We start from the raw sequence: 27,080 nt of genomic DNA on the forward strand, positions 1-27,080 counted from the left end.
AAACAACTTCTTTTGTTCTTTGGTACCTCTCTGATCATTCGGTTGCAGCATGTTTTCCAGTTCTGACAGTGAAACCGCTCTGCTGGTACCTGGGAGCAGATGCTGTATGTGATTCTTAATTGGGCGAAGCGAATGATTACAGTTACCTGTGCATATAAAACAGACTGTACATGCAAAATTATAGGTACAGATGGAAATACTACAGATCTACTCCTCTGTTCCTTTGGGAGTGATGATGTTCCACCTTACTTATTACATTCAGAGGCTCCAAGCCAGCTCTTTCTCTGTGGACATACTGCATTCATCCCATTGAATTTTCCATTTCTGAGCAGCAGCACTCTGTTCCAACTGTGATGTACAGCAAGCTACACGCACTCTTCTTATATTCCCATAATCAAGTGCACCACTGGCTTATTTGTATTGGCTTTAAAGTGGTATTTTGCTTTGGTTGAACTTTTTCTCTTTTTTCCCAGTCAACCACTGATATCAGCTACCCCAGGGATCCATAGTCAGCACTCATATTCAGGCTTTTCTCTGTCTCTCGCTGTACTTGTCCTTGTATCCCAACTTACAGTTATATAAATGTGAAAGAATGTTGTTTTTTAGCTGTATATTCAAGTTAAATGGAATTACAGATGAATGTGGTATTTTGATTTACCTGTAGTGAATTTATTTACATCCACACACAGTAAAACTGAATAATAGATTCAGATTTTGCTTGGATTAACTAACTTTACATCCAGTATTTGCGGTGTTATAGTTTATAAATGCATGAGAGGTGTGGTGTATACAAAATATTAGATTCCCTCTGTTTGTGAGGAATAAACTAAACTATATTGTTGGCTTGCTTGCTGTTTTGTAGATGATACACAGGCAAGTGTTTCCTCAATGACAGTCTTACATAAGTCTCTATTCACCTTTTGTAATGAACCATAAATCTTTTCTACACATACTTTTTTGATGCCGATGCACCTGCTATTTCACCTAGTGCTGTCTCCACCTTTAAGAGGCTCCCTCTGCTATTTCACTATGATTGACAATCACTGCTATTTTTCATTTAAACTCATTAATGATAAGATCCTTGCTTAGAATATCCCCATTTTGTATGTAAATTACTAAAATTATTGCCACATAAGCCTGCATCTCATGTTCTGATAAAAAAAAGCACCCGAGACCATAATAGGATTTTTCATGATAGTATAAATTCAACATGTTTTTGTCTCCCTAAACAAACATAATTTGTTCACACTTAAGCCATCTGCATATTTGAGCAGAAAGAAAGCAATAGAATGAGATGAACATTTGAATGCGTTCATGCATGAGGGCGCCTTTAAACCTCACTGTTTTATAATGCTTGTGAACTGGTTTGCGAAATGTAAATTCTAGATTGAAGGACATACATTATGATGTAAGCATCGAGGCCTAGTAATTGTAATTATTTCCCTGAATAATATACCACATTCTGGCATGCAGCACACAGATTCCCATACTAAATCCCCATACACTATAAAATCACTCAAGGGTGTTTATTGTGTCTAAATAATGAATAGACACAGCCTTTACAAGTTGACAGTGAAAAATTTGCGGTGAACTCCCCTGATGGAATGCATTTCACAGTAAAATAATTTAGCTGAGCGCAAAATAAAATGTATGCAATCCTCTATTCTTAAATTAATTTCCTAATTCAGCCGGGGATTGTTATTTTACAGTCGATGTGTTACTGCAGAATGACTGATAGACTGATAAAGAAGCAGACAAGCAAGTCAGTGAGGAATGAAGCCTGTGCTAAATATTCTGTTTTGTCTTGCTCTTGTTGTAGATGAACATGGACATTTGAAAATATACCTGCCCAAGAAGCTGCTTGAATGTCTACCAAAATGCACCTCGCTGCCAAAGGAGAGACACCGGTGGAACACTAATGAGGTAAAGCCATCGCTCCTTATCACACCACGTTCTACACAGTCCATCTTTTTACCCATCCATAAGACACAATTTTCTTTTTCAGACGGGTCTGTAAGTGATGTAAACTATCTTCAAACTGTCTCTTAACTGCTCGCATAGTTGACATGTATCAGTATGTCACGTGAACCTGTTACCATGTGACATATTTAATACATTTAGATATATTAGATTAAGTTCATTTTCTGGTGTTCCCTCCTCAGATTACAACAATTGAACAAAAAATCAACATGATTGTTTTAACTTTGGCATTATTTTATTAGTAAAAGTTATTTTGTAGATTTCTCATCATATTTTTTATTCATGAGGTTAAAAGTGCAACTTCAGAAACATTTTTGAGCATTGAAGCACCAAGGCTAAAATTGATTGTGTAAATATTGAACCAAAGCTTCCTTTCTTGTTTTCAGCTGCATCACAATTTTTTCCCTAACATACAGAATTCATTGCTACTGGGCTTACCGTGGATAGCCTGATCTATAATCATGATGTGGTATGTTTCTAAGGTTGAATATAAGCATAAACCACAAAATAAACAAAACAAACAACTGAGACAGTTGTAAAATATCTATCTCATCGTCTAGCAATTATTACTATGGATTTCTAAATGCTCATTCTGCAAGGAAACCCTGTTTGGCATGAATGAAAGGTTAATGTCAGTTGCATGTTGAGTGTTATGCAAAAATCTTCACCGCTGCTGTATTTAGCAAGCATTGTGAGAGGCCCTCGACGTAAACGAAAACAGTGTTTAACATTGCCGCTGTGAAAGCTCAAGGTGTCTCGCATTTCATATTTGCATCACATCAGGGAAGATAACACTCCACTTTACATTTCTTTACTAGAAAAATCAGATCCAGAAACACTTTGCTTTTGTAAGAGGATGCCACAGAAGCCTCATGCTATGGTTTACCTTTTCGTTTTGCGGAAGGCCAGGCATGTTCAATTATTTTTTTAGCGCTTAATCATTTAAGAAATGTTGCCTTGTTTGGTGTTTGAGGATTTACAAGCATAAGTATCTCCTTGAAAAGTGAAATGCAGAATGAGTTACTACTGCTTAGGGCTGGACAATATATCAATGATACATATATATATAGCTGTTATTGTGATATGAGATTGAATATCAGCTTAAATTTTGGATATCTTTTTATTGTCTTTACCTGATTTTAGCGATTGCATTGCAGAAAAATCATTTTCTGAACTTATCAGACTGTTCTACTTGTTCTAATACTTGCCTTTACCCACTTAGTCATTATCTCCACATTACTATTAATAATTATAAATATTGTCCTAATATCGATATTGAGGTATTTGGTCAAAAGATGTCATGATATTTGATTTTGTTGCCCAGTTCTTTTAAGGAGGTATCAAATTATCAAGATATGTAATCTATAAATATAATTTTAAGGTCATATCTTCAGGCCCTATTGCTGCATAAACAATCAATTGCAAGCATGTGGTAGACACACATCATTTCATTTGGTGTTTTGTTTGGTCATTATTACATGAGGAGAGAAAAATACATCCTAAAACAAACATTTTTGGAAATAATTAATTTACAGCTGCCATTTATTAAAATCTTCATAAAATATAAGCACAAAGTAATTAATTTGCTCTTGCATTATTTTATTACAAGTTTTAAATATGCAAAACTGTATTTCCCTCACAAGGAGTAACTTTATATTGCTTAATTTGCCTCTAAACGCATTTGCCAACCTGCTCTTTTTCTCAAGGGACAGGTTGATGGATTTGTCACTTTCGTTTCCGCTATTGATGGATGAAAAACTTTTTTTTCCTTTCTTTTCTGAGATTAACTGGTAGTAATTAGACCTAAACACACAGCATGACAAATCTTAAAACCAATGTGCAAAAATCAACCATCCATGCTTTTGATTAACACATTGTGACCATATAAATATAGTCATCTGCAGTGATGAAAGTTAATTGACTGAAAAACAACCAGATGATAAGGCACCAGGCACGCTTGTTTCTAAGGAACAGGATGTTCAAAAAGGTAATCTGTCACTGACGTACAGTTAGATATTATTACACACTGGCTTTGTATAGTTTATTTTAGAAAATGGATGAAGGGAATTATTTATATATGGTAAAGACACAGATCTGTAGAAGTCGACAAAGTTACAGTTGTGATTAATACCACCATAGTTCTTGTACTGTACATCACTTGCAGTCTGTCCAGGGCTCCATCTGTCATATTTTTGCTCTGCTCTAGTTATGAAAAAAATGTATAATGCTTGCGTGTTTCTAATTGGCTGATGTTGTAACTTGTTTGCCCTGTCTGACCTGCATTGTGCTGCTAGCAGTCTAAATTAATTAACATGGCTTTGAAATTGATCTCAAAATGTAAGTCTAAGCATTTGGTGGGGATAAATGCTGTCGGCTGCAGTTGTTAGCATGTCTTGTCGTTTATTACCAAATTTAATCATAAGAGACACATTTCAGGAAAAGCACCATTGACATTGTGTTACTGGGTTGCAGATTGTCGGTGTTTGGCTGGAAGGATATTACAAAAAATGAGAAAGAAAGACAGTTCCACTGATGTTGTGGCGTGCATGCCAATAGTGTTTTCCAGGGTCGAAGAGAGCAAGGCAACCTTTCCTAAAATCAAGGACGTTTCATTTTTGTGCAGACCATGCAAATCAGTGTTTGTGCCTCATTGGTGGCAGACAGGCAGGAAGGGAGGGATCAGAGTGGCTCTTGTCGGTGCATTTGTGTGACTCTTAGTGAAAGTGACACCTCATCAATTCTGTGCATATTTCTGGCACCAGCTCAGCATGCTTAATGCACTAATTTCCCACTTTCTATGTTTAAGGAATCTCAATAGTCTGGCAGGAGACTATATAAGTATATGGGATATTTAGAGCTGCAGTGATTCGATGATTAATGCATTTGTTGATCAGTCGATTTGTTAATCTGCTACCATTTCCACAACTAATAGTTTATTCTCAAGCAAATATATTTAGTAGTTCCAGCTTCTCAGATGTGCGAAGTTGCTGTTCTTCCCTCGCCCTACATTATAGTAAACTGGATCTTTGGGTTCTGGACTGTCGATATGACAATTAAAGACCTTTGTTGACATTAGCTTGGGATTCTGGAAATTGCAGTTATTTTTCATGGTATTTAAAAAAAAAGTTTTATAAACCAAAGGATACATTTTGCAAATAACTGGCAGATTAATTGATAATTAAAATAATCATGAGGTGCAGAAGAGTTTTTATATTATGTAATGTAAAATATGAAATAATTCAATATAATGTTGCCAGGGTTAGGGTTAGGGGTTATCATCATTTAATGATTGATTTATGTTATGACTTTTATTGATAATAGCTTCAGGTTATTATTAACCCTAACCCTGTATTTGTTGAATTTAAGTATTAAAAATTTCTCCGTAGTAATAATCAGCTTTTGGGACTTTAGCTTGCTAACAAACCAAAAAAGCAAATTGGTTTTGTTAATGACTCTTCCGCAACGTCAACTCACACTGAGAGCACACCTACAAAACAGCTGTCACACATTTGAAAATAATCTTTTTTGGCTTTATAAATAATCATCTTACATACTTTTCTCTCTTTCTTTGTACACAGATGTTCTTTGAATCCCTCGCATGACTGCAGAACTAGTTGAACTTTGCACACACTACATGAAGGCATATTTATGAAGTGTCTGTCTATTGTTCCTTTTCCACTTCCGCCCACTTTTTACAGTTGTACATTGTTTGCACTTGTTCACATCTGTGATAATTCCATTTCGGTTTCATTAATGAAGAGGTGCACACTTGATTTTACTTTTGGTGGAAATGATTGAGGATACATCTTGCTGCTTGGAAACTTTAATCTGGAAGGAGAGTAAGTGTGTGTATGTGCGTGGGGGGTTGTTGCCAGTGATGTGAAGTGAAGCTAATGCAGAACTATTCATTTCTATCTCCTCCTCATGATTCCACTGTGTAGTTTCAGGAGAAGAAGGTGTGCAAGAATACATTTCAAGCATTTGCTGGAAAATTAGATAAACCAATCGAATCAAGATTCAAGGGAGGGAACGGGAGTTTAGAAGGTTGAATGGTACTCACGTCATTGAATAATGAGCAGCGCGCAAGGTACGGATATGCTATCAGCCTTCAAATAATCAATGGGAGAGAAGCATCTGGCAGTGCTTGAGAATTTACAGAGAAAAAAACAAGGTGTTATTGTAACAAAAAACAAAAGGAGATCATGATTTGAATATTTTTTGTGGAAATAATCACTGATTTGTCTGAGATTTATCATCTAATAAAATGAGACAAGATGATGGCCCACTTCATAGTTTGTACAGCAACATATAAATACTAATAGGAAGTCTATATATTTACCTTGTTTTCCCCACTTCTCCTTTAGCCATTGATGTTCCCCGAGTCACCCAGGTGAGACACATAAGAACAAATCCTCACAGAATTCCTCTCAGGTCTGCAGCGAAGCGCTATTGTCTGCTGGGTGCTCTGGCACGATGACCTCTATTTTGCTAGACATTTCGGTCGAGATTAGAATCTTTTTAAAGAAGGACATCTCACGTAGGAGCAGCTCTAGGCTTATATCCCTTTCAAGATCAAACAGTCAGCCTGATGTTTGGTTACGCTGGCATGGACGTTGCAGGACTTGAGATGTGCTGGAGAATTGCAATTTTACCAGTGCAATTTTCAAGATGGACTTCTTGCACTTTGGTTCACTTTAGAGCTCCGATTCAGGCAATGTGCTATTATAGGATTCTAAGCAAGTGTATCATCCATTGGGAAACCACCAGTCAAAGAAAGGAGCTGATTTTGTTTAGGCAAGACTTTTCTGCTTTTCAGTGTGAGTTTGCCCCTTAACCATGTACATCTGTAGCAGCTCGTATGGACATAGAGTTTCAATAACTGCATTTAGGACTTACTGCTTGGGTCCTGAGGACAAGAGCGAGCAGTATTTTCTCTGCTGGATTTGACGCCACATTGTAGCCTCCTTGTAGACGTGAACCCCACTGACTTTTAACCAGTGGCTCAAATGTGTGACATTATAAAGCATTGACAAACAGAAATTTTTTGACTACATTCCAAGTCACTCAGTCTTAAAAAAGCAGAGGCAGAGGAGTACAGCATGAAGCCTTGGTTGAGGGAGGACACTGGGTCTAAGCTGGTGTGACACCCTCAGCCTTTAATGAACGGCACAACGCTCTGAGTACTGTGAGCTCCCACTCAGCTTAGGAGGGACTGCTTCTGAACTGGTGCTGAACCAAAACAGACAAGAGAGCATCAGCTCAGGCCTCCACCGGCCTGCTACACATTTAATGCCCCTGTCGTCAGGAATAATCCTCTCTGCCTCACGCCACCGCCAGCAGCAGCACAGCATGGCGCATACATGCAATATGCCGCCGCTCAGGACAGAGCAGGAGCACCGGTAGAAACACATAGTGGACTTACCGGGCAGCAGGCGTAATAGGCAGGGAAGCAGCGATCAAAATCCACAACAAATGAAATTAAAGGCGAGATCGGATAAACCTCAGAGACTGCCTGTAACACTATAAGATAGGTGTTATAATGACAGGCACAATTGGATGCAGTGTGGTGTAATCATTCACTCCTTATCTCTGACTAAAACATAATTTGTGTTAACCCGCTCCATGCCACCGTGGTATCTTGGATCCTGCCTTTATGATTTTACACAGCAATACACTCCATTGAATACAATAACGGTGGGGAAATGAATATTTTTTTTTTATTCATTCATCTGTTCTTTGAAAATGACTCTTTTAATGTTTCTTTTTCGAGTAAAATATTTTAATTTAAAGTATGAAAGGATAACACAACAATGGCTCTTCATCTCAAATGTGTGTAATGGAGATCTTTCCCAGTGAAAGGGTCATTCTTGGCTATTAATAAGATTCAAGTTCACCATGCTGTCACTAGTCTATTTGAATGTAATGCCACAACCATCCAGTTGCAGTCCAGCTGTATTCTCTAAAATTAAATTAAATATAGTTTTCCTAGTCTGTGTGTGAGAAGTGTGGAAGGTTTGCAACCAAAACAAAGGTTCACTTTTGGGTTTGCTGAACTTTTGTGCATGTTCATTGTTCATCCTCCAGTACACTGTCACTTACCAATACTCCAAAACTTCATGTCACTTTGCATTTATTTAAAGCAGAAACACCAGACAACTTTTTTTTTTTAATTTAAAAAGTTGTCTGGTGTCCAATTTAATGTAAGTCCTTCAGGCTGTGTGTTTTCACTTTACTGGGCATGTCTTCTCCAGTAGTGCAACAGAGTTTTGCCCAGGACCATGGTTAGCAGAGGTGATATTGCGGTGCCGCCCCTTTCCGATCACACCCATTGATGATGCATGTCCAGCTTGTCAATAAGAACTTGAAGCTAAACAGCAAAGGGCTCAAATGTACAATGCTGAGATAAATAAGACAGATTGTGATTCAACTTAACATGTTATTAATGTAGTTACTACATGGCCTTTTCTGCTGTTTCCTTGATCTTAGCCAAACTTTTTTTTCATAAAAATATAATAATTCGTCCTGGCAATAGCTGAAGCTTTTCATTTCAGGCAGGGTGCCTCCACTACACAACACTGCGGGATATCCAGTGCAACCTCCATCATTTGGTGTGTGTTTTATTAAATAGACGGACCTGAAGTTATAGTGAGTTTGTCTGAATTTATCCACAGCACTGTTTTCAACACCAGTGCAGCCTTTACAAACAAAATAAATTAATAAGAGTGTGTGTGGAGAGTACTGCAAGCCTAAGATTTTGGCTTGAAACCCCTGGTACAAAAGCTGGAGCATCCTGACCTCATTAAAACACTGGTTGGATGAAAGCTTTCTCCTGCGGATTAGAATGACTTGTCTTAGAGATATTTGGCATGTCCTGGTCAAATTGGGAGTTGTAGTAGTAGTAGTCTTTTTTGCCAGTTCTGATACAATTCTGTCATTTTGCTGCCAAACATGAACCGTCCGTGTTGTTTTTATGGGTGTCAGCGCTCGGAGAATTCACCTAATCGAACACAAGGTCACGCTTGATTAAATGTTTATCTTCATTTCAGCTCCTTGCCATGCATGGCTTTCTCTGTGGAGAGTAATTAAAATGACTTCCACCAGTTGCAAATGTTTACAGAAATGTTCATTAGCTTCTCTGGGGCAATCAGCGGAAATTAAAGGTCATGTTTGTCCATCTATCTGTTTGTTTGTTGTTGTTTTTCTTTTCAATATTCTCCACACAACATTTCTTCAGTTCAGGTACTGAAAATATGTCAATGATTAGGTGCTTGGCATCCTGTGGGGATCTTTTTTCAACCAAGGTTCACATTTTATTTATATCAGCTCTTCATTGAACCACTCAGTTGAGGTTTCGATGGCAAAATGCCGGCACAATTTATTTAGGCTTCTCAGCAAGCACAGTTATTCAGCCACAGTGTTGCAGTGACAACTTTTCACTACTCCCTTTCAAAGTGTTTTTAATAGGAACACCCAGGCTAATTTATGTGTTGAGTCTGTGTGGAGTGATCATACTTTCATCTCACTGTATTTTCCACTCAATTACAGTTTACTAAATATATTTCATGGTGCTTTTTTTTCATCATTTGGCTGCTGAGAGTAGGAGACAGGGAGATAAGGAATTGGTAGAGTTTCTTTGGATGGCTGACTTCATAGTAACTTCCTGTGAGCTTGATAGCTTTGCTGATTGCTAGTGTTGTGGCTTACTGTGAAGTGTCAATTGCGAGGCTTCGGTGTAGTGAGGCAGGTGTAATAGGAACCCACCAGTCAGGTCATTGAGGGGGTCCTGCAAGCTATGGGGACCCTTTGCTTTTTCCCGTGGATGTGCACATCAAGGCAGGGGTCCTCAGTATCCTCTGAAGACAGGGGTATCCACTAAAAATTGCATGACCTCTATTGTAGCAGATACAGGTCACTCCACCTCCTGTGGGAAGCCTCTAAATTGAACCCAGCTTGTGTCTTCGATTTCTTTCCTGCTCTCTCTTCCTCTGGTTTCCCTCCTTTACTCTTATCTTCTGTCTCTTTCCCTTTTCCCTCATGTGTTCACTGAGCTGCAAAGCCATTCAGGTATAGACGGAAAGATTTCTACCCTTTTTCTCTGAATTGCTGGGTCAGGATTTTTCTGTGCGGAACCATTTTGTAATGGAGTTTAACTTTATTTACTAGATAAAGGAAAATGAGATCTGCATTTGATGTGTGTGTATGTATGCTTCAATAAACTGTTATATTGTTCCATAGCCAGTAGATGATCATGTGAGTGAATACCTCTGTTCTGCCAGCCATGAGTGAGATTGAATATGATTTATGATCTAAGTAGCCTCCAAGATTTTTTAAATGCATTTTGCAATTTTTTTACTGAATTATTGTATACAGGATGGCATGTTTTTTCCACTGATGGCACTCAGTGTGTCTCAGTGTTATGTCTGAACTCTTCACCGCATGGAGAGCTTGTCCCTTTGGGGGAAGAGTGTTCTTTGACTTTCACTAATTTCAAATGGTGACTCAGTGGCATCCATGTATAGAAACTTTCCTTAATCTAGAAAAATATCCCACCTTCTCTTTAGGATTTAGGAGACCTGTTTTAGCTGCATCTGTTGCACTGATAACTTTGTTCATTCTTAAAATCAAGTTCCTAAAAATTCTCAGATAACATGATATAATAAGAAAAAGCCTCTGTCTTATAAATAGACTATAATTTGTGTGATTTTTTATCTCCAGCAGCAATTAACAGATATGAAATTAACAACAAGCAGCTTCTAACCATTTAAATTGAGAACAAATTAAAGGAAATTGGCCAAAATGGAAACAAAAAGACAACCAAATTGGAGCTCGGAGGAAAATCTGCAGCTCACAGAGGAGATACATCAGAGAAAACATATAATGAAAGGGAAATTGAGTACCACATTGACAAGAGTAGACAAAAAAGATGCATGGAAAGAGATTGCAAACAAAATTAATGCCAGCTTCGCTCTTGTCGGTTGTACCCTGTGGAATACAAAAAAATGTGGTTTAACATTCTGTCAGAAGGGTGTCAGGAGATTGCAGCTTACAAGAAGGCCGCTGCTGCAACTGGTAAGCTTTAAAATGACTCTTTCCTGAATTACGCATATTACTTCAGATAATGTATTGTTCATGACCAGTGCTATAATGCTCAGTGAGTGCGCTTAATGCTTTGGGACCACCGCTTGTACAGTTAAGGTTTTTCAGGTTGACGTATCTTAAAAAACATTGAGAGAGAGAAGACACAGTTTGTTGTTCTGCTGTGTATCTCAGGTTGTGCTACCTTTGAAGAAAATAAACTTTTATGCCCCTGCAGCAGGAGGCAACCATATAAATAATGTTTAATGACAGACATAGACACAATAGATCACAAAGTGTAGTGGGAATTGTGGTGTGTTTGGAATAGAAATATACAGGTGAGTGACTGCTCACAGTATATCCCCTGACTGATCTGCTGATCACTTTACATCCACATTTCCTAACCTGTACTTAGAGGTAATCTTCTAATTGTTTAGGCCTATCCACCTGCTTTAATCCCTTCATAAAACCTGATGAGTGAAATAATAGATGACATCGACTCCGCTCCAGTCTTCTTTCTTCTGGTGTTATTTTTTCTGTACTAGGTGCTTTCTACCTCCTTATGAGTCAAACATCTCTTCACATTTTATGCTGCCAGTGTAGAAGAAGCCGCTTTGCTAAAAAAGGGCTTCTTACTGGGTCGATGGTAGCACCTTTAAAGGGTAACTCCACCAATTTTACACATTAAAGTGTGTTTACAGGTCTTTGGGAGTACTACTGCATTTGTGAAAAAAGAAGTATAAAGCCTTTTGTGGCTCCAGAGGAAGCTGCAAGTAGTCTGATAAATTGCCTCTGGCGATGTCACTCAGTGTCTAAGTTGTGTTGTGGGTAATGTAGGCGCCAGGCTTTGAAAACTTGTGGAATAAAAATGCGATATCTCTGGTTCTGCTGTCTCGATTTTGATTGTTTTTAAACTGTCTCATAATGAGTCTAAACGTGTTATAGTAGTTTCAAAACACCTACATAACCCACAATGCAAATACAGCCACTGACTGACATCACTGAAGGCGATTTATCAGATTACATTCAGCTTCCTATGCAGCCACAAGTCTTTATACTACTTTTTTCACTTTTTATACATCAGTGCGCCTCAAGACTTTTAAACGCACCTTAATGTGTAAAATTGGTGGAATTACAGTTTAATTCTAGCGTGTGTTTGTAAACAATCGCGTCAATTTTTCATGTGTAAAACTGTGTTGCACATGTTTATTACTTGATCCACTGTTTGCTCTAATTGTGCATACTGTTAGGACAATTGACAGTGATCAATCCAGTCATTTAATTATCATAAAATGAAATCACACTGTCTCCAGTGTTGTCTCCAGCTTCTTGTTTTGACACACTACAAACTGTATTCCCATTGGCTAGAAATCAGTTCTGCCACCTCATTATTTGGGGCCCCGTAGACTGCAGCGTTGAATAAAAAGAATAAATCATAAATCATCCATTTTTTTTCCATCAAACATTTTTTTCTCAATATGTAGAAAAGTATTGAAGTGATGACTCTTCTCTTTGCCACAAACTGGGCTTGAACATCTGAGGAAACAGATCATTAGGCCTAATATTTGTCATCATCTACTGACGTAATATTTTGGCTGTATACACTTTAAAAGCAAACAAAAAAGGATAACATACACTTTGAAATAAATACAAGAAAACTTGTGAAGGCTTGATTTGATCTGCACTGCAGGAGCTATTTAAGTGCTGCTTTATTTGTAACTGAAGCTGTGTTTGAATTGTTATAGCCACATTAAACCACTGATTTGACATATGTATTTTTTATTTTTCAACAAAACAAAATTGAAATCAAATGTTCCATCAGAAAATTAGGTAATGTTAATTGAAATTCAAATGTTGAACTTGTAACACACTTTTTCAGTCAGAATTCACTATCACAATCCAAGTTTACTAGAAATTCAATTTAAATATAACTAATTCAAAACAGCAAATATGTCAATTAAAGAAATGCAAATCGGATTACGTTTTTTTTTCATGATAAGAAAATGTTAATTTACATTTCTGGTGAGTTGCAAAAATGTTCTTTTGGTTATGTTTAGGCCCTGGCAGCACTCTGTCAAGGTTAGCGAAAATTCATGGTCTTGGTTTAACACAAAAAGTTCACAGTGACTTGAGACTCAACATGTTTATTTAGGGATGCACGATAATATCAGCATGTCATCGGTATCAGCCAATACAGGCTTTAAAATTAAACACCAGCATCGGCTCAAAATTAACATTTCGGATGATATATCAGGCTGATAAGATAATGCATTTTTCACTGAGAAGTTTCCTTATTATGTCCAGTGAATGTGTACATTTTGATATATCTGCCAGTGGGCCATCAGGATAAGCGTAGGCATAATAAATGTTAATTTACTTACTACAAAAGACTTGATATTATCTGCAATTAGGTGGGAAAAATAAGTGCATATATTCTTATCAACACTGCCAATCAGCCTAAATTAATTGGAAAATATCAGCAAATCGCATGTCAACAAAAATCCCAAATTATGCATCCCTATGTTTATTATAACTTTTAACAAAAACCTCAATACTTGTAGTAAACACAGAACATTTGTTGCGTATTATAAGATTTGATTGACAACTTTTTCATACCGCTTTAATAACACAGTTACAATTGGTTGTATTGAATTTATTTCAAATATCGTTTTTCAATACATTGTGCACCATATGATGTCCCTCCCTCCCCCCCTGATATTTTGTCCATCCCCTGTGGTTGCTGTCCAGATTGGATGTACATTTTAAGCACACTACAGCCCCTCTAGATAGCTCTGATGGAGTACATCCATCTGAAGAAACACCATCTCGGTTGAACTCTTTTTGTCTCCAATAAAATTGAGCTTTCCTGGGCTGAGCTCGGGCTGAGATCATATGCGGGAGGTCTGCCCTTTCGGTTATATTTTTGTTGTCCATTTTTAGATGTTCTAAGTTGTTTCGTAATGCTTCATGTAGCTCAGTATTTGTTCGGCTCTGCTGCTTGTCCCATTTTGTATTTCACCAAGGTTAAACAACAGCGCTGGCCGGCAGAAGAACACTGTGTATCTTTTTATTTTTGTTAAGAGAGTGAAAGAGGGAGAGAGGCTACTTCAGCTATTCCTCAGAGGAAAGCACATCTTTTTTTAGAGTATCAAAGGAGCACATCATTTCCACACTACAAAATATAACATGTTAGGATGGAGTTGAGGTCGGAAGATACTTCATCTGGCACCGGATGGAAGAGGCTGCCCTGACTCAGAGTGGATGTTTCACAAACGTTCTCCAGGAAATCCCTTTGACTGTTCTTTGGACTCAGTAGGAGGCCACATGGGTTCTTCTGATTCATGGCATCCTTCCTGCTTACCCTACTCCCTTTCTTTGGTCCATCTCTCTCTATCTCCGTCTCTCGCTTGCTGTCTCTCTTGTTGTGTGTTGGTCTTTGATCTCTAAAGGTCCTTGAGAATGAGGAGCCAGCAACAACAGCAGGCTGGGATTCTCTGTGGGCCTGTTTGGATCCCAGCCCATCATGCCCTTTTCTATCTGATGGACAGCTCCAGGCATGGCACTGCCTCTATAGTCCTGCTGCATTAGGCCTTCATCTGATTAAACTCTCTCTCATTGTCAAAGACGGGGAGCTAGAACTAGGGCTATCATTGACCTTGTTTGTAAGCAGCAGGGACGGCCTTAAAACGCAAGCATTTTCTTGCATTTTTGTTCCCCCTTAATTGTCTTCAGTAACCATTTTTTGCGAGACCAAAGTGTCTGTTAAGCTGATAGTTCTACCTAGTTTTGAGGAATCCTGTGTTTAATGGAGACACACACTGTCTATCTTGTATTTTTTTTTAGCTCTCCTGCTGCATGTGTTAAGCATTTATTAAATTTGCAGACGAGGAACCTGAGCATTTGGCAGGTTGACACGGCTGTGGATGCACAGCTGACTGTGCTGTCATTTTCTCTTGTATAAAACCTGGCTTTTACATATAGAGGCAAGGGTGACTGAATAACAAGGTGTTCCCATCAAAGCAGAGATGTTTATGAGTTGAGTTTTAAATTTCTAGAAAATTTCAGATATATGATAATTGTATCCTGTTTTGTAATTGATATATTAAAGGAACTTTATTATAATTATTTGAAAGCCTTTATAAAAAATAGCCTCACCATTTTAAAATAGTACTTTTTATTTTAACATTCGCCTTATGATGGTATAGCTAAAATGTATATCTTACTTTGTTAAAGTATCCCCGCATAGGTCACCCTGACCTTTATGGCTATACAGTGTATTTGCTATTCAGTGAATCACCGTATCAAAGGTTATTCCCTATAAGTTCATTGTTTTTTTCTTATCAAAGCTGCCTATGCGTACGATCCTGGTCCAGTAGGATTCAGGCGTCCTTTTGGTTGGATGTCCTTGAGCCCTTTGTTCATCTGGGCAGTATGTGAAGTCCCTTTTCTCTTCGAGATGTTTACACATCAATAAAACTGGCTGAATTTGAAAAATAAAGCTGACAAGGACATAATGATCCATCCCATAGGCCCCAGATCCAGGACTGAGCAAGTTCTTAAAAACCTTTTTAGCACGGATAAAGTTGCAGAGTAGGAAAGCTCTCAGTGGGTTTGTCTTCTAATGGCTGTTTAAAGTGATAGGTCATTTATTCTGTTATTTTTTTTTACGATCGTTTCTTCTTTGAAGTCGCACGTGGAACAGAAATGATAGAATCCACATGGTGCTCTTCCTTTGTCACCTGAATGACTAAAACTTAGCTTCTTTACAGCTTAGCTTCATTGCATTTCCAGAGTAAGCATATATCTGATAAAAGCTGAGGACAAAACAGTTTCACGGAATGAATTATACAAAACGCTGAAGAAAGTGGACACTGAAATGATGAGTGACAGCAGATTGAGGTGTTTATTTTATTGCTCCGTGCTCTCCTTTGATTAGATTCTTTACTAGTGCATTTTTCTATCTTCTGTGAGTGATCTGTGCAGCTTATTTGAAAATAAGTCTGGCCGGGGAAGTTTATGGAGTTTCTGCAGGGGAGTTGATTGTGATGAGGTGATACAAAGTGGAGGAATAGTACAAATTGTAGTTTATCGTTTCTGCTGCAACATAGAGAGCAAATGGAAAAATAGCAGTAAAAAGATGTCATAAACCTTCCAATTAATATGAAAGAGTTTTTAATAAAAGAATTATCATTGACATGATTTTTACATTAAATAGTTCCAGTGCAGGACTCCAAGATATGCAGCTTGTTTAATCCCCTATATTTCAGAGCTTGTAAAGCACCCAACCTGAAACCTATTTGAATGAATGTACATTACAGATAGCCAATGTGTCTGACACAGCACTCTGATTCGCATGTGCTTAGCTGTGGCTTTTAGTACCTTCTCTGACCAGTGTCATTAGTTTGAGCTGTCTTTTTCAACCTTTTATCTTTACTCTTTGTACTTTTGGATTTTCTTCAGCGTAATTGAATGTTCTTCCTTCGTTTCTGGAGACGACGCGTGGATCAGAATAGTTGTAGCTTCATACAGTGATGCATTGGGAGATTGTTGTTTGACCCCTTCATGCCGGTTGTTGTTTGGTGAAAGACAGACGCATTTGCTCTTCAGCTTGAGCCTAAAAGGTTGAGGTGTCAACACAGTGTCTTTTCAAGAGTCCATAAATACCTGTCCTCCTCCCCTCCCTTTTCTTCCACTCCCTTCGCCTGTCCTTTAGCAGAACCTTGAGGCACCATTGAAATTCTGCACTGCCTTTTGAAATCTCTGTTGATGAGGCAACATGGACCCACAGTGGCTCTGCTGTTCTCCCACTGCAGGATGTTTTTCAAAGTCATGTTTATATACTATAAGTAGAAAGGAATGAAAATGCTTTGATGGTATCTAACAATGAAAATGCTTAGAAATCTCCTCTGGACTGCAGGAATGAATGCTTCAGCTGGGCTGTGTTACTCCCATGACCTGTTAGCTTTTCTCAATAGGACAACTGTCTGCATTTCACATACTGACTCTGGGGTTATATTATGTGTAACCAATCGTGCGTGAAACAAAACTCATTGCAAATTTAGAGCGGTAACATAGACTAAAATATGTTGGAGCAATTATGTCTCGTATGCAGAATGTTTGGATGTAGCTATTTTGCAGAATAATTTAGGTTCCCTGGCTCCAAAGAAGAAAAAAGCAAAAAAACTTGCAGAGAGGAGGGTGGGGTGGATGGATGGGCGCACAGCTTGTGGTCTTCGCCTGAATCTTTTCACTCGGCTGTATTATACTGAATTCATTCATTTGTTTCAGATACAAACACATTTTCACCACTTCAGTATTTGAGTGAAACTCTTTTTTTTCCTTAGCCACAAATTGCTCCTATTCAAATCAGAAGACAGTTTTCTTTGCTGGTTGACTCAGGAGTTATTGATGTTTATGTGTGTGTTTTCTTGCAACAGTTTTTCTGATGCTTCATACATATCTCCAGAATGAAAAAAAAAATATCTTCAAATGCAAATCTGATCTTGTTTTAAGTCTGTGCAGTCTTTGCTGCTTCGCTGCTATCTTTGAGAGATGATCGCGCTTTACAATAAAGTCAGCGACACACACATCTTCATTAAGTGCGGGTTGATAAACCATTAATCCATTCAAGCACTGTTTTATTTCCATTTATTCTTGTCCGCCCACACTGTAGAACAAATAAAAGGAGAGAAAACTCCCCCCTGACTGTTTCTTGACCGAAAACAATCTCATCGTACGGCTCTGATGTCTGATGATAAAGGGTGTTTTTTTGTGGACATGACTCTCTTTCTCTCTGTGTCCAGTCACTCCGGTGACCTTTAAGGAGACCGTCTATATTGAGTTTCCAAGTATCGTGTATAGTATGTGAATTGATCATAAGAGGAAGAGATATGTTCCAGTAAGACTTTCCACAATGTGTGTTCATGTGTGAGTGTGTGTGTGTGTGTGTGTGTGTGTGTGTTAGGATGTGCCTCTATTGCCATCCGTGTAGTGTTGGGGTTAGGTCAATATTATATTAGCACTGGCATCGCATTTACCACAGCCCCATGAATAATGTAAGAGTTAGATATCCCTTCGTATAAATACAGCCCATTATCGCTCTGTATCCTTGGTAGACGTGAGACAGTTCATAGTTTCTTCCAACAGATTTGATTAACCTTATTGCGTCGTGTCGCCAAATGGTGGCCTAAAGTTGTTGCCACAAGAGATAGACCCCTCTCAGTGGAGAAAGAGACCTTATTGTGACCTTGTTGGAGACAATCAATGGCCTTTATCTCCCCCAATGCATAATAAATCCTACCAAAGAGTTGGACCACACATCCCTGTAATGTATTGACCTGCACCGCCAACATTTATCAACCAGACTCGTTGGCTAAATAATTTAGGTTTTGAGCTAAGACCGTACTTAGTCAGTGGCGCCTAGACCAAGTTTGGCCTGCCAAGTTAGATTGATGTGCTCCACAGGAAGTAAAGAATAGTGGGGAAAATAACTTTATTAACCTTATCAAGCATAGAAACTGGTGTTCAATGTTTCATATCCCCTTTATACACACGCACAAAAAACTCAAAAAACAGCATGCATACACAGGACTCATTTTATGGAAGAGGTTAAAACTTCAAGGTCAGACACTGTGAATTGTTTTCCAGATGACGAAATTCTTATCCACACATGAAAAAAGCAAATCATGTATCTACATTTCTTAAGTGGAATTTTTTATTACCTCCTGCCAAGGAGGTTGTCATGGTTTAAGTTTTTGGTTTGGTTATTTCCTGTTTTATTTTGTAGTTCTCTCCCCAAGTGTCATGTTTCACTTTCCACTTCTTCCTTTTGTCTGTTGTCTCACCCTTTTTTCTGTGTGCACCTGTGCCTCATTAGTTAATCACCCCCTGTGAATTTAAGCCAGTGTTTCCCCCTCAGTCTTTGTTGGTTCGTCTGTTCTGGTCCTGTGTTTCCTGCCTTTGCTTCCTGATTCCTCGTGTTACTCTGGCTTGTACTTTGTTTTGTTTTTTGACTACATCCGTTTTGTTGACTACCTTTAGCCTGCCTGTTGTTTTGCATTTGGATTTTTTTTATTCTTTTAGTTTTCAACCTGCCTGGTTTTCAAGTGTCTGCATTTGGGCCCCTTTGTGTTAAACCTGACAGAAGTTATGTGTTCTCTGGTGTCTGTTGGTTTGTTAGTTGGTTGGTTTGTCAGCAGGATTACACAAAAACTACTACAGATTTTCATGAAACTCGGATGGAGGATGGGGGTTAGCCCAGAATAGACCCCACTAACTTTTGGTGCCAATGAAGATAAGGGGACAAATCCAGGAATTGAAATTAATTTCTCAGGGGACAAAGCATGCGTCTTAATGAGAAAAACAGGTGTATTTAACAACGTCACACGTGACATTGTTGTAAGAATCTGTGGCTCGACTCTGCTGTAGAGACATTTCACTGACTATAACACCTGTGCAGTTTTTGACTGTAAACCTGAACCAGCTCATACCCAGAATCAAACCTTTCATCTGCTGGCTTCTGATTGGTCTTTCTTATCTCAGAACCAAACTTCCTCCTCTTAGACGGACACAATATATCCAACTCTGCTGCAAGATAAGAAAACCCTCAGACAGCAGTTTGTCCCATATTAGACTGATTTTCCAAACTGTACATTTATGTTTGTCCTGCTCAGTTCTCCAGCGTTATATCGCCACAGGGCCTCCAATCACAGCCTCTTGAATCAACACAAGAGCTTAAACTACTGTTGCTGGCAGAGCGAAATTGCTTTCATTTACAAGAGCAAACTATAGATTTTTGCTAAGACTGTTAGTGGCAGGTTTAACGCCAGAAAGCTTGCTTTATATCTTAAATCTGAGTAATTAAATAATAAAAAAACAACATTATACTCTCTTTTTGGGTCTGACAGTTTTTAAACATTTCTTTTGATGGTATGAGTAATATTTAAAGTTAGCCCTGCAGTCATTCGTTTGTCAAATCTCTCTTGTGAAATATCATTAGACATGCTTTCAACAAAGGAGAAACGAACATAACATTCTTAAGTAAAAGTATAAATCCAAACTTTGAAGTCTGAGTTGTAAATTAGAGGTCAACAGCAAGTTTAAATTCATGTTTTTCATTTCTTCCCTCACTCTTCACACTTCTGTTTTGCTCAGGCTCAACTCTCTCCTCGTGGATATTTGCACTCTGTATTAATAAGAAATTGATGTTGCCGATGACTTTAGTAAAGCAACACCAGATTACCGCACTCAGCATGAATACTAAACAAGAGGACGGGACGTGCTCAGGCTCCGGCTGAACCTTGATCCAAAATCTCTCTTTAACCAAATCATATTCCCCAGGATGAAAGAGGGAATTGTTCTGATAGGCTGATCAAAGCCGGGTATCGCTGTACTATAAAGGAACACCTGGAAACCTCATGGAGAATTCTGTTGAAGCGGTGAAGGCACTGGGCAATACATAATGTATTTGTACATAATGTTTATGTAAACATCTGCTCGGGGGGGTTCTTACTTATTTATTTCGCTCTCCCTGCTGGTGTGTCTGATGATGATGATGTGCTGATCTTAATGACCAAATCCAGAAGACCGGTTTCCTGGAGTCCTTGGTGTTTGAACCAGTGCTTGTTATGATAAACATGCTGCATTGGATGGGTGGGGCTGTATAATCCACATTACTAATGGTCAAGGTCGCTCATATGCCCTTAGATTACCTCCTGACCAAAAACTCTTTTTGAAATAATTGTTTTTTTTTTTGATTATTTACGAGAAATTTAATGAAGTGAATTTAATTATTTGTACTTACTCAACTAAGCTGTTCTCTTTTTCCTTCAGGCTTTGTAGATAAATATGTATTTTAAAAAGTAATGTAATAAATGACCCTATCAACATCACTGCAGTCCTTTGAGGTAATATCAAGGCTCTAACGATTTAGTCAGTTCAACTTAATTGCCACATGTTAGAGAACATAAAATCCTTCTTTTGCTTCTTTGAAAATAGTTTTTTTTACATGCGGTGCAGTTTATTTTTTGTAGATCATTCATAGGTTTTAAATATAAATAACATTTCAATCGTATGTTTTTCACATATTACAAATAGCAGTCTAACCTAAGCACATTTTAATAATGTCATGCATCCTGTTATTAATGACACAAGAGACAGTTTGCACCATGATGCTTTTGCAAATATGTCTGAAATTAAGTGATTTAAATGAAAGTGATCATGCTAATAGTTAGGCTTGTCAAATGAATGCGTTAATTTTGACTAATTGATTATAAAAAAAAATAATGCATCACAAATAATGCATTAATCAAGGTCTATGATGCCTCTTGACCCCATACGTCACCAAACATGTTCCCTTCGTGCTCCACAGTAGCTTTGTAAACGTGATTGAAGCAGATGAAAAAACGTTGCTTAGCTTACTGAGTAGAATTTACATTAAAACAATACAAGGATAGGAGTTTTCTCACCATCGGTATACTGCAAGACTGAAATATCACCTCAACACAAAACACATAGCAGTGAACTCAGGAGGTCAGACTTAGCTCAGCCCCTGATGCTAAAGTTAGCGTTAGAGACCAACCTTTGCAACCCACACTGGAACAGGCGTTCAGATACAAACTGAGTAAATCTGTCTTTGACAGATTAACCAACTCAAAGCGCAAAATGGATTGCACTGCAGGCCAGTTTCAGAGGAAGAGGACAAGGGGTTATTATTAATATTTTTAAATGCTTCTCATTGCATATATTAGGTATGTATTAATTTAGATTAATAAATCATAAAGCATGTAATTAATTTGACTATTTTTTTAATCCCTTGACAGCCCCAATAATAACACATTTCATTTATATGGCGCTTTAATGTTTCTCAAGACACTTTATATCATTTTAGAGGAAAAAACAGTGAACATATACATGAAAAACGTCAATCAGCGATAAAAAGCAGCTCTGAAAAGTTGAGTTTTGATTTGTGATTTGAATGTGGATGGATCGGTACAGTGTGTTTGGGGAGAGAGTTCCATAGGGCCCAAACAAAATCTGCATAAACATAATACTTTCCGCATAAACATAATACTTCCCTCACTACTTCTTCAATGTTTTTCAAGATTGCATCACCATGTATAGTCACAAGTTTGCAGATGGAAGCTTTAGATATCAGACTGTGGCAAAAAAGCTAACGTCTGTATTAGGTCGAAGAAAAGCAAAAAAACAGTGACATTTTAATATAGATTGTCTTGGTGCTGCGAAATAAGGCATCAAAGAATAAATGTATAGTGTCACTGCATAATGAACTACATCGAGCTCCTGCGAGTGGACCCACAAACCTGTTAGCACAACATGCTATCTGCTGCCAGTGTGCTGACATGATGGCTTTTCCAGTGAGTGAGCAGGGCTGCCAAAAGTGTCTGGGCTGGAATGGGCTCGCGGTGTAGAAAGGAGGGGAGAGTAAGGCTCTATGCTGCTCTATAAATACCCCTGTCACGCTTATATCAAATCAGCCCTGCACACTAAAGGGCTGGCGTGAGTGTTCAGACTGTTTTTCACACATGTCTTGAGAGGTCCGGGGGGTCTGGAAAGGTCATTGTTACGCTCAATAGCACATTCATGTGAGTAGGTTTGTGCATTGATGTTTATCGTGATGGGTGTCGCAGATAAAGTATCATTAGAATTAATTATCCAGGGGGTTATGGGATAAGACTGTGAAATCGCTGCATCTAAATGCTGTTACATTTATCATAATCCACATGGCTGTGTGGATGCTAGATGAAAGACTGATTTAGATATTAACTTAAACAAGCATTATTAGCTTATATAGCATTCAAAACACTGCTGCTGAAATCCTCTCGGTCTGTTCCTCTCTCCAGGAGATGAATAGCATGATGAGTTTCGACGTCCAAGACATCCACAAATTAGAGTTGAATTTAGAGCCTACATAAATTATTAATTTCCTTATTTTATTTTATGATAATTGAAGTCTTTCTATCTGCAAGTCTTCCAAATTAAATTGAAAATGATCTTTTTCTGCATGCCCTCAAAATGATGCATAAAGGCGTTTTCTGGACTGTTGCTGTACCAACAAAACTTTTCTTGTTAGTGTCTTCCAAAATGGTTACAAATCACTGTTAGAAAAATGTATGTGTTTCCTGATAGGACAGCACTATGGTCAAGGTTTTGGTAAGCTTAAAAAATTGAAATTAAAATTTAGTTAAATGCTGCTTATTCCCACTGATGACATGGTGAATTAGCGTTGGATCATTTGAGCTTTTGTCTTCATTGTTAAACAACCACCAATGCATCTGAAAATCTGACGTGACTCAGGCAGAAATGTTCACAGAAAAGGTAATGAACAAAAAATTTATTCTGGTTACGTTTCGTCATGTTTCCCGAGTTCCTACTGTACCTCATTCTCTGACGTGACAGGCTACCAAATTAAATGCACCGTTATCTTTAGTAAAATATATACTTCCCAGGGTTTGAACAATTTAATTTAGTGCGCAGATGTTACATATAATATCTTTAAGTTGAGGGGATTTTCATAACCATGAGCTGACGAAATGGAAAATAATCAGCCTTTTCCTGACAGTCCAATGTTTTGCTGTCTCATCCATCTATCTGTGGACTTTATGGCTCATCAATGAAGTCACACTATTTCTTCCTTGCTCCTGCAGGAATCATAATTCCTGTGGCTGCTTGAGGTCTTTGTCTCTTATATGTTGTTTTTTGGGATTTGCTGGAACAAGTGATGCTGTAGTTATTTTTTCCTGGGAGGAAAGTCTTCTTCTTATAGGTAATGATCCTCAAGACTGCTGCTTAATGAGTGCTGTTAGTGTTAACGTTGTTACATTCTGATTTGTTTGGTTGTTCTGAAAAAAAAAAAAAAGGCTCCCTTGAGGCTTCAGTGTTGGCGAACTCTTGATTTAAAAGGCAAACACGGCTGCATGATGACACAGCCACAGCTGCTTGTGCCGACGATGATGAAGTTTCCAGGGAACGAATGATAATCCTGACACTGCATCCTCCTAAGTCAGTGAGCCATGCAGTATAGATATGGATGTGTCGCTGGCAGATCGGGAGGTAGATTTCCCATCTACACTTCCTGTGGTGGCTGGTGCCTCGGGGGAGCAGCTATGTAAATAATGAATGCCTGTGGGTGTGAAACATGCACAGATAACCTTCAAGACAGGTGCGGATCAGTGCCTTCACATTAGCTGATAGGATTAAGGTTAAAATCTACAGAAACCTCTCCATAAGAAAACACAAATCTAGCCACAGCGAACAGGAGGTTACATGGGTACATGGTGTTCAGCTGATAAGGACAGGTAGAGGTAATCATGGGGGACTGGTAATAGTTCAGCAATCTGATGATGGAAATGACAGAGCTTCATATCCAGCAAAAAGGCAAAATAACCAGCCTGACCATGCTTTTAATACTTTCATTTTACTGAGTTAAAGTCATAAGTTAGATATGCTGATAATTAGAATACTTGTAAAAGGAGGGGCATGTATATTCAGACTTTTGGACCATCAATCCTGTCTGCAACCCAATCTCCAGAATAAATGATGGCATGGTACGTTTCTGCAAACCACGGATATGTTGAAACTTTACATTTCTTTATGTTGCAGCGTAACGTTTCTTTAGGTTGAATTTCTATTTTATGTTTTGACACAATGTGCTTATGGTCTGGTTAGGTTAACTGCCAAAAACCACTCGGTCAGGTTTAGGAAAAGATCATGCTTTAGTCGTCACAAACACAACTGGCAATGTCACGACTTCTTCTCAACAATATCAGGTTTAAGTCGCCACACACAACTGGAAATTAGGTCTCCTTAAAAATATCCAGCGGTATCATGCCTCACACTGTCATTGGCTTGGCAGCCTCCTGATATAGAATGCGCATTGCATAGCCTAGTTTTGCACAGACCAGTTGACGGAAACACATCTAATTTGTACTTTCTTTTATGTCACATCAAATTCGCTTGACAATCACATGAAAACAGCTAGTGAGATCCTCCTGTGTCGAGGCTCGATGAGAGAAAAAACTCATTGAGCATATGTTGGCATCCATAAGAGAGGCGAATACATTGGGAACGAAACTAGTTCTCTGTTGTCCCATCTGTCTGCAGAGGACTTTGTGCACCCAACAGCGGCCTGCTATTTCCTCTTTCACGAGTCAGCTCTTGCTGTGCAACAAAAGGCGTCCCACAATTCTCTCATCTCTGTCACGACGCCCTGCTCACAATCACTTCAGGTAGAGTGACATCACAGATATTGATGCTTGAGGGTGAGGTGCTAATAGTGGACTAGATGAATACATCTGAGAGAATGAAATCCTCCATGAACGACCCTCCAATTACAATAAGGTAGTGTTGTTGGGCTCTGATGAACACTGGGAAGTTGTTAGATGGAAATGATGAATTCTGGAAATTAGTGTCCTTGCTTCTTATTATTTGGCTGTACGAGAGAATTACACCTGGAGTCATAACTCATTAAACTGGAGTAATTAGCATAAACAGCTGTAACACAATGACCCCTATTCATCAAATGTATTGGGAACTGCATGTTCTATAATATATATCTGTCTGTCTGTCTATACTATGTGTCTTCCTGTTTATTTCATCACCAGTAGTACTATACTTTTAACAACACAACACATTGCATTGTTGAATTGGCATTGCCTGAAGGTCAGGGACTGATGATGTCCATCTGTCTTTGATTCTTATCCCCCCCAGCGAATTGGTTATGGTCTGAGTTGGAATGAGGAAATAGAGGGTGAGTGAAAGAGAGACAGCAAGGAGATGAGGGGCTTGGGCTTCATTGTTAAGCTGAGCTCCCGGCTGGTCCTGAAGGACGGTTAAACCTAAAGTCCAAACCAAGCTTAGAGAGAGGGGTGGAAGTTAATCCCTCATCCTGAGGCAGGTGTATGACAAAGGCTAAACATATACATAGGAAGACCAGGGGAGAAATTTGGGATAATTGAAGTCTGCTAAGAAATGAGCATGTGCACCCTTAGGGTGAGTCAGCCCTGCTTTGTGGTATTACTTCTTAATGTTATCAAGGTAGAAGAGATGGAGGTTTCATTGCCCAACCTTTTTAACATTGTTTATTGCTACCCTGCCTGGGAATTTAAGAGAGTATTGAGGAGGGAGTCTGTACAGCACTAGTGGGTGAACTAGCTCAGCTCCATGTTTACATTTTTGTAAAGCTGCTTCAGTCAGGAAAGAGGAATAGCTTTGCCTCATGCCTCTGGCACTACTTGTTCAATCGCAGCAAACTTTCAGTTTAATATGTGTCGAATGAGAAGTTTATCGATTAACATATCAGCTTCCATGTCTATTGATAAAAAGGCATGGCAACAATGCAAGCCTTCGCTGACCCAGGGAGAGGGAGGATGGGTGATCATTTTCTGTTCCACTAATCATTCATGACACCGCCCGTTGTCTCTACAAGGTGCTTCTGTCTTTGACTGTCCTGATTCCCCCTCAGCGGCAAAACAGCCAAAGTCAAATTGAATCCAGAAAGGAGGATTTTAAACGGAAAGATAAGGGGGCAGATATGCCTTAATCATCATTTGCTCTTGATTAGAAAATCAATGGCCTTTGATGCCAGAGTGCATGTCTGCCTTTGGAGTTAAGAGTGTGACAATGACAATGTGGACTGGAAAATTGGCCTTTTAAACAGCTACCTTCTCTTTGTTGTTTGGAGCCCCATTCTTTAATGCAGTGAAAAGTCTCCTCTATCACATAATGTCTGCCTGTCAAAGAAATTACTTTTTCTCTCGCTCCTGTGTGAAACTTTGTTAAAGAAATCCTTCGAAGCTTAGAAAGCACGGGGAATATCTTAGTTTGTAGAGCTGACTTTCACAGTTATTTCCTTGATTTATGTAACAGATGAGAAATAAAGTTGTCACTCAATTCTCTGTGGCAGTTTTGAGATATGCCAAAGAGAGAAAATCTTTGATGCCTTCCCAGGTTTACCTGTCAAAAAGGTTTAAAGGCACTGTGTCCCAAGTTATAGTACAGCTAGACTG

The 27,080-nt window shown here is 38.6% G+C and overlaps 1 protein-coding gene across 2 annotated transcripts in view; it reads left to right on the forward strand.

The window, feature by feature from the left end:
* camta1a (calmodulin binding transcription activator 1a) overlaps positions 1-27,080 on the forward strand; it is a 285,954-nt gene that overhangs the window by 11,921 nt on the left and 246,953 nt on the right. For both annotated transcript variants that reach the window (XM_084365528.1, XM_084365529.1), the window contains one exon: positions 1,820-1,923. In XM_084365528.1, the coding sequence (XP_084221654.1) occupies positions 1,820-1,923 (104 nt within the window). The remainder of the gene's footprint in view (positions 1-1,819; positions 1,924-27,080) is intronic.

This window comes from Pagrus pagrus (assembly GCF_965226575.1).
Source record: "Pagrus pagrus genome assembly, chromosome: 11".
NCBI lineage: Eukaryota > Metazoa > Chordata > Actinopteri > Spariformes > Sparidae > Pagrus > Pagrus pagrus.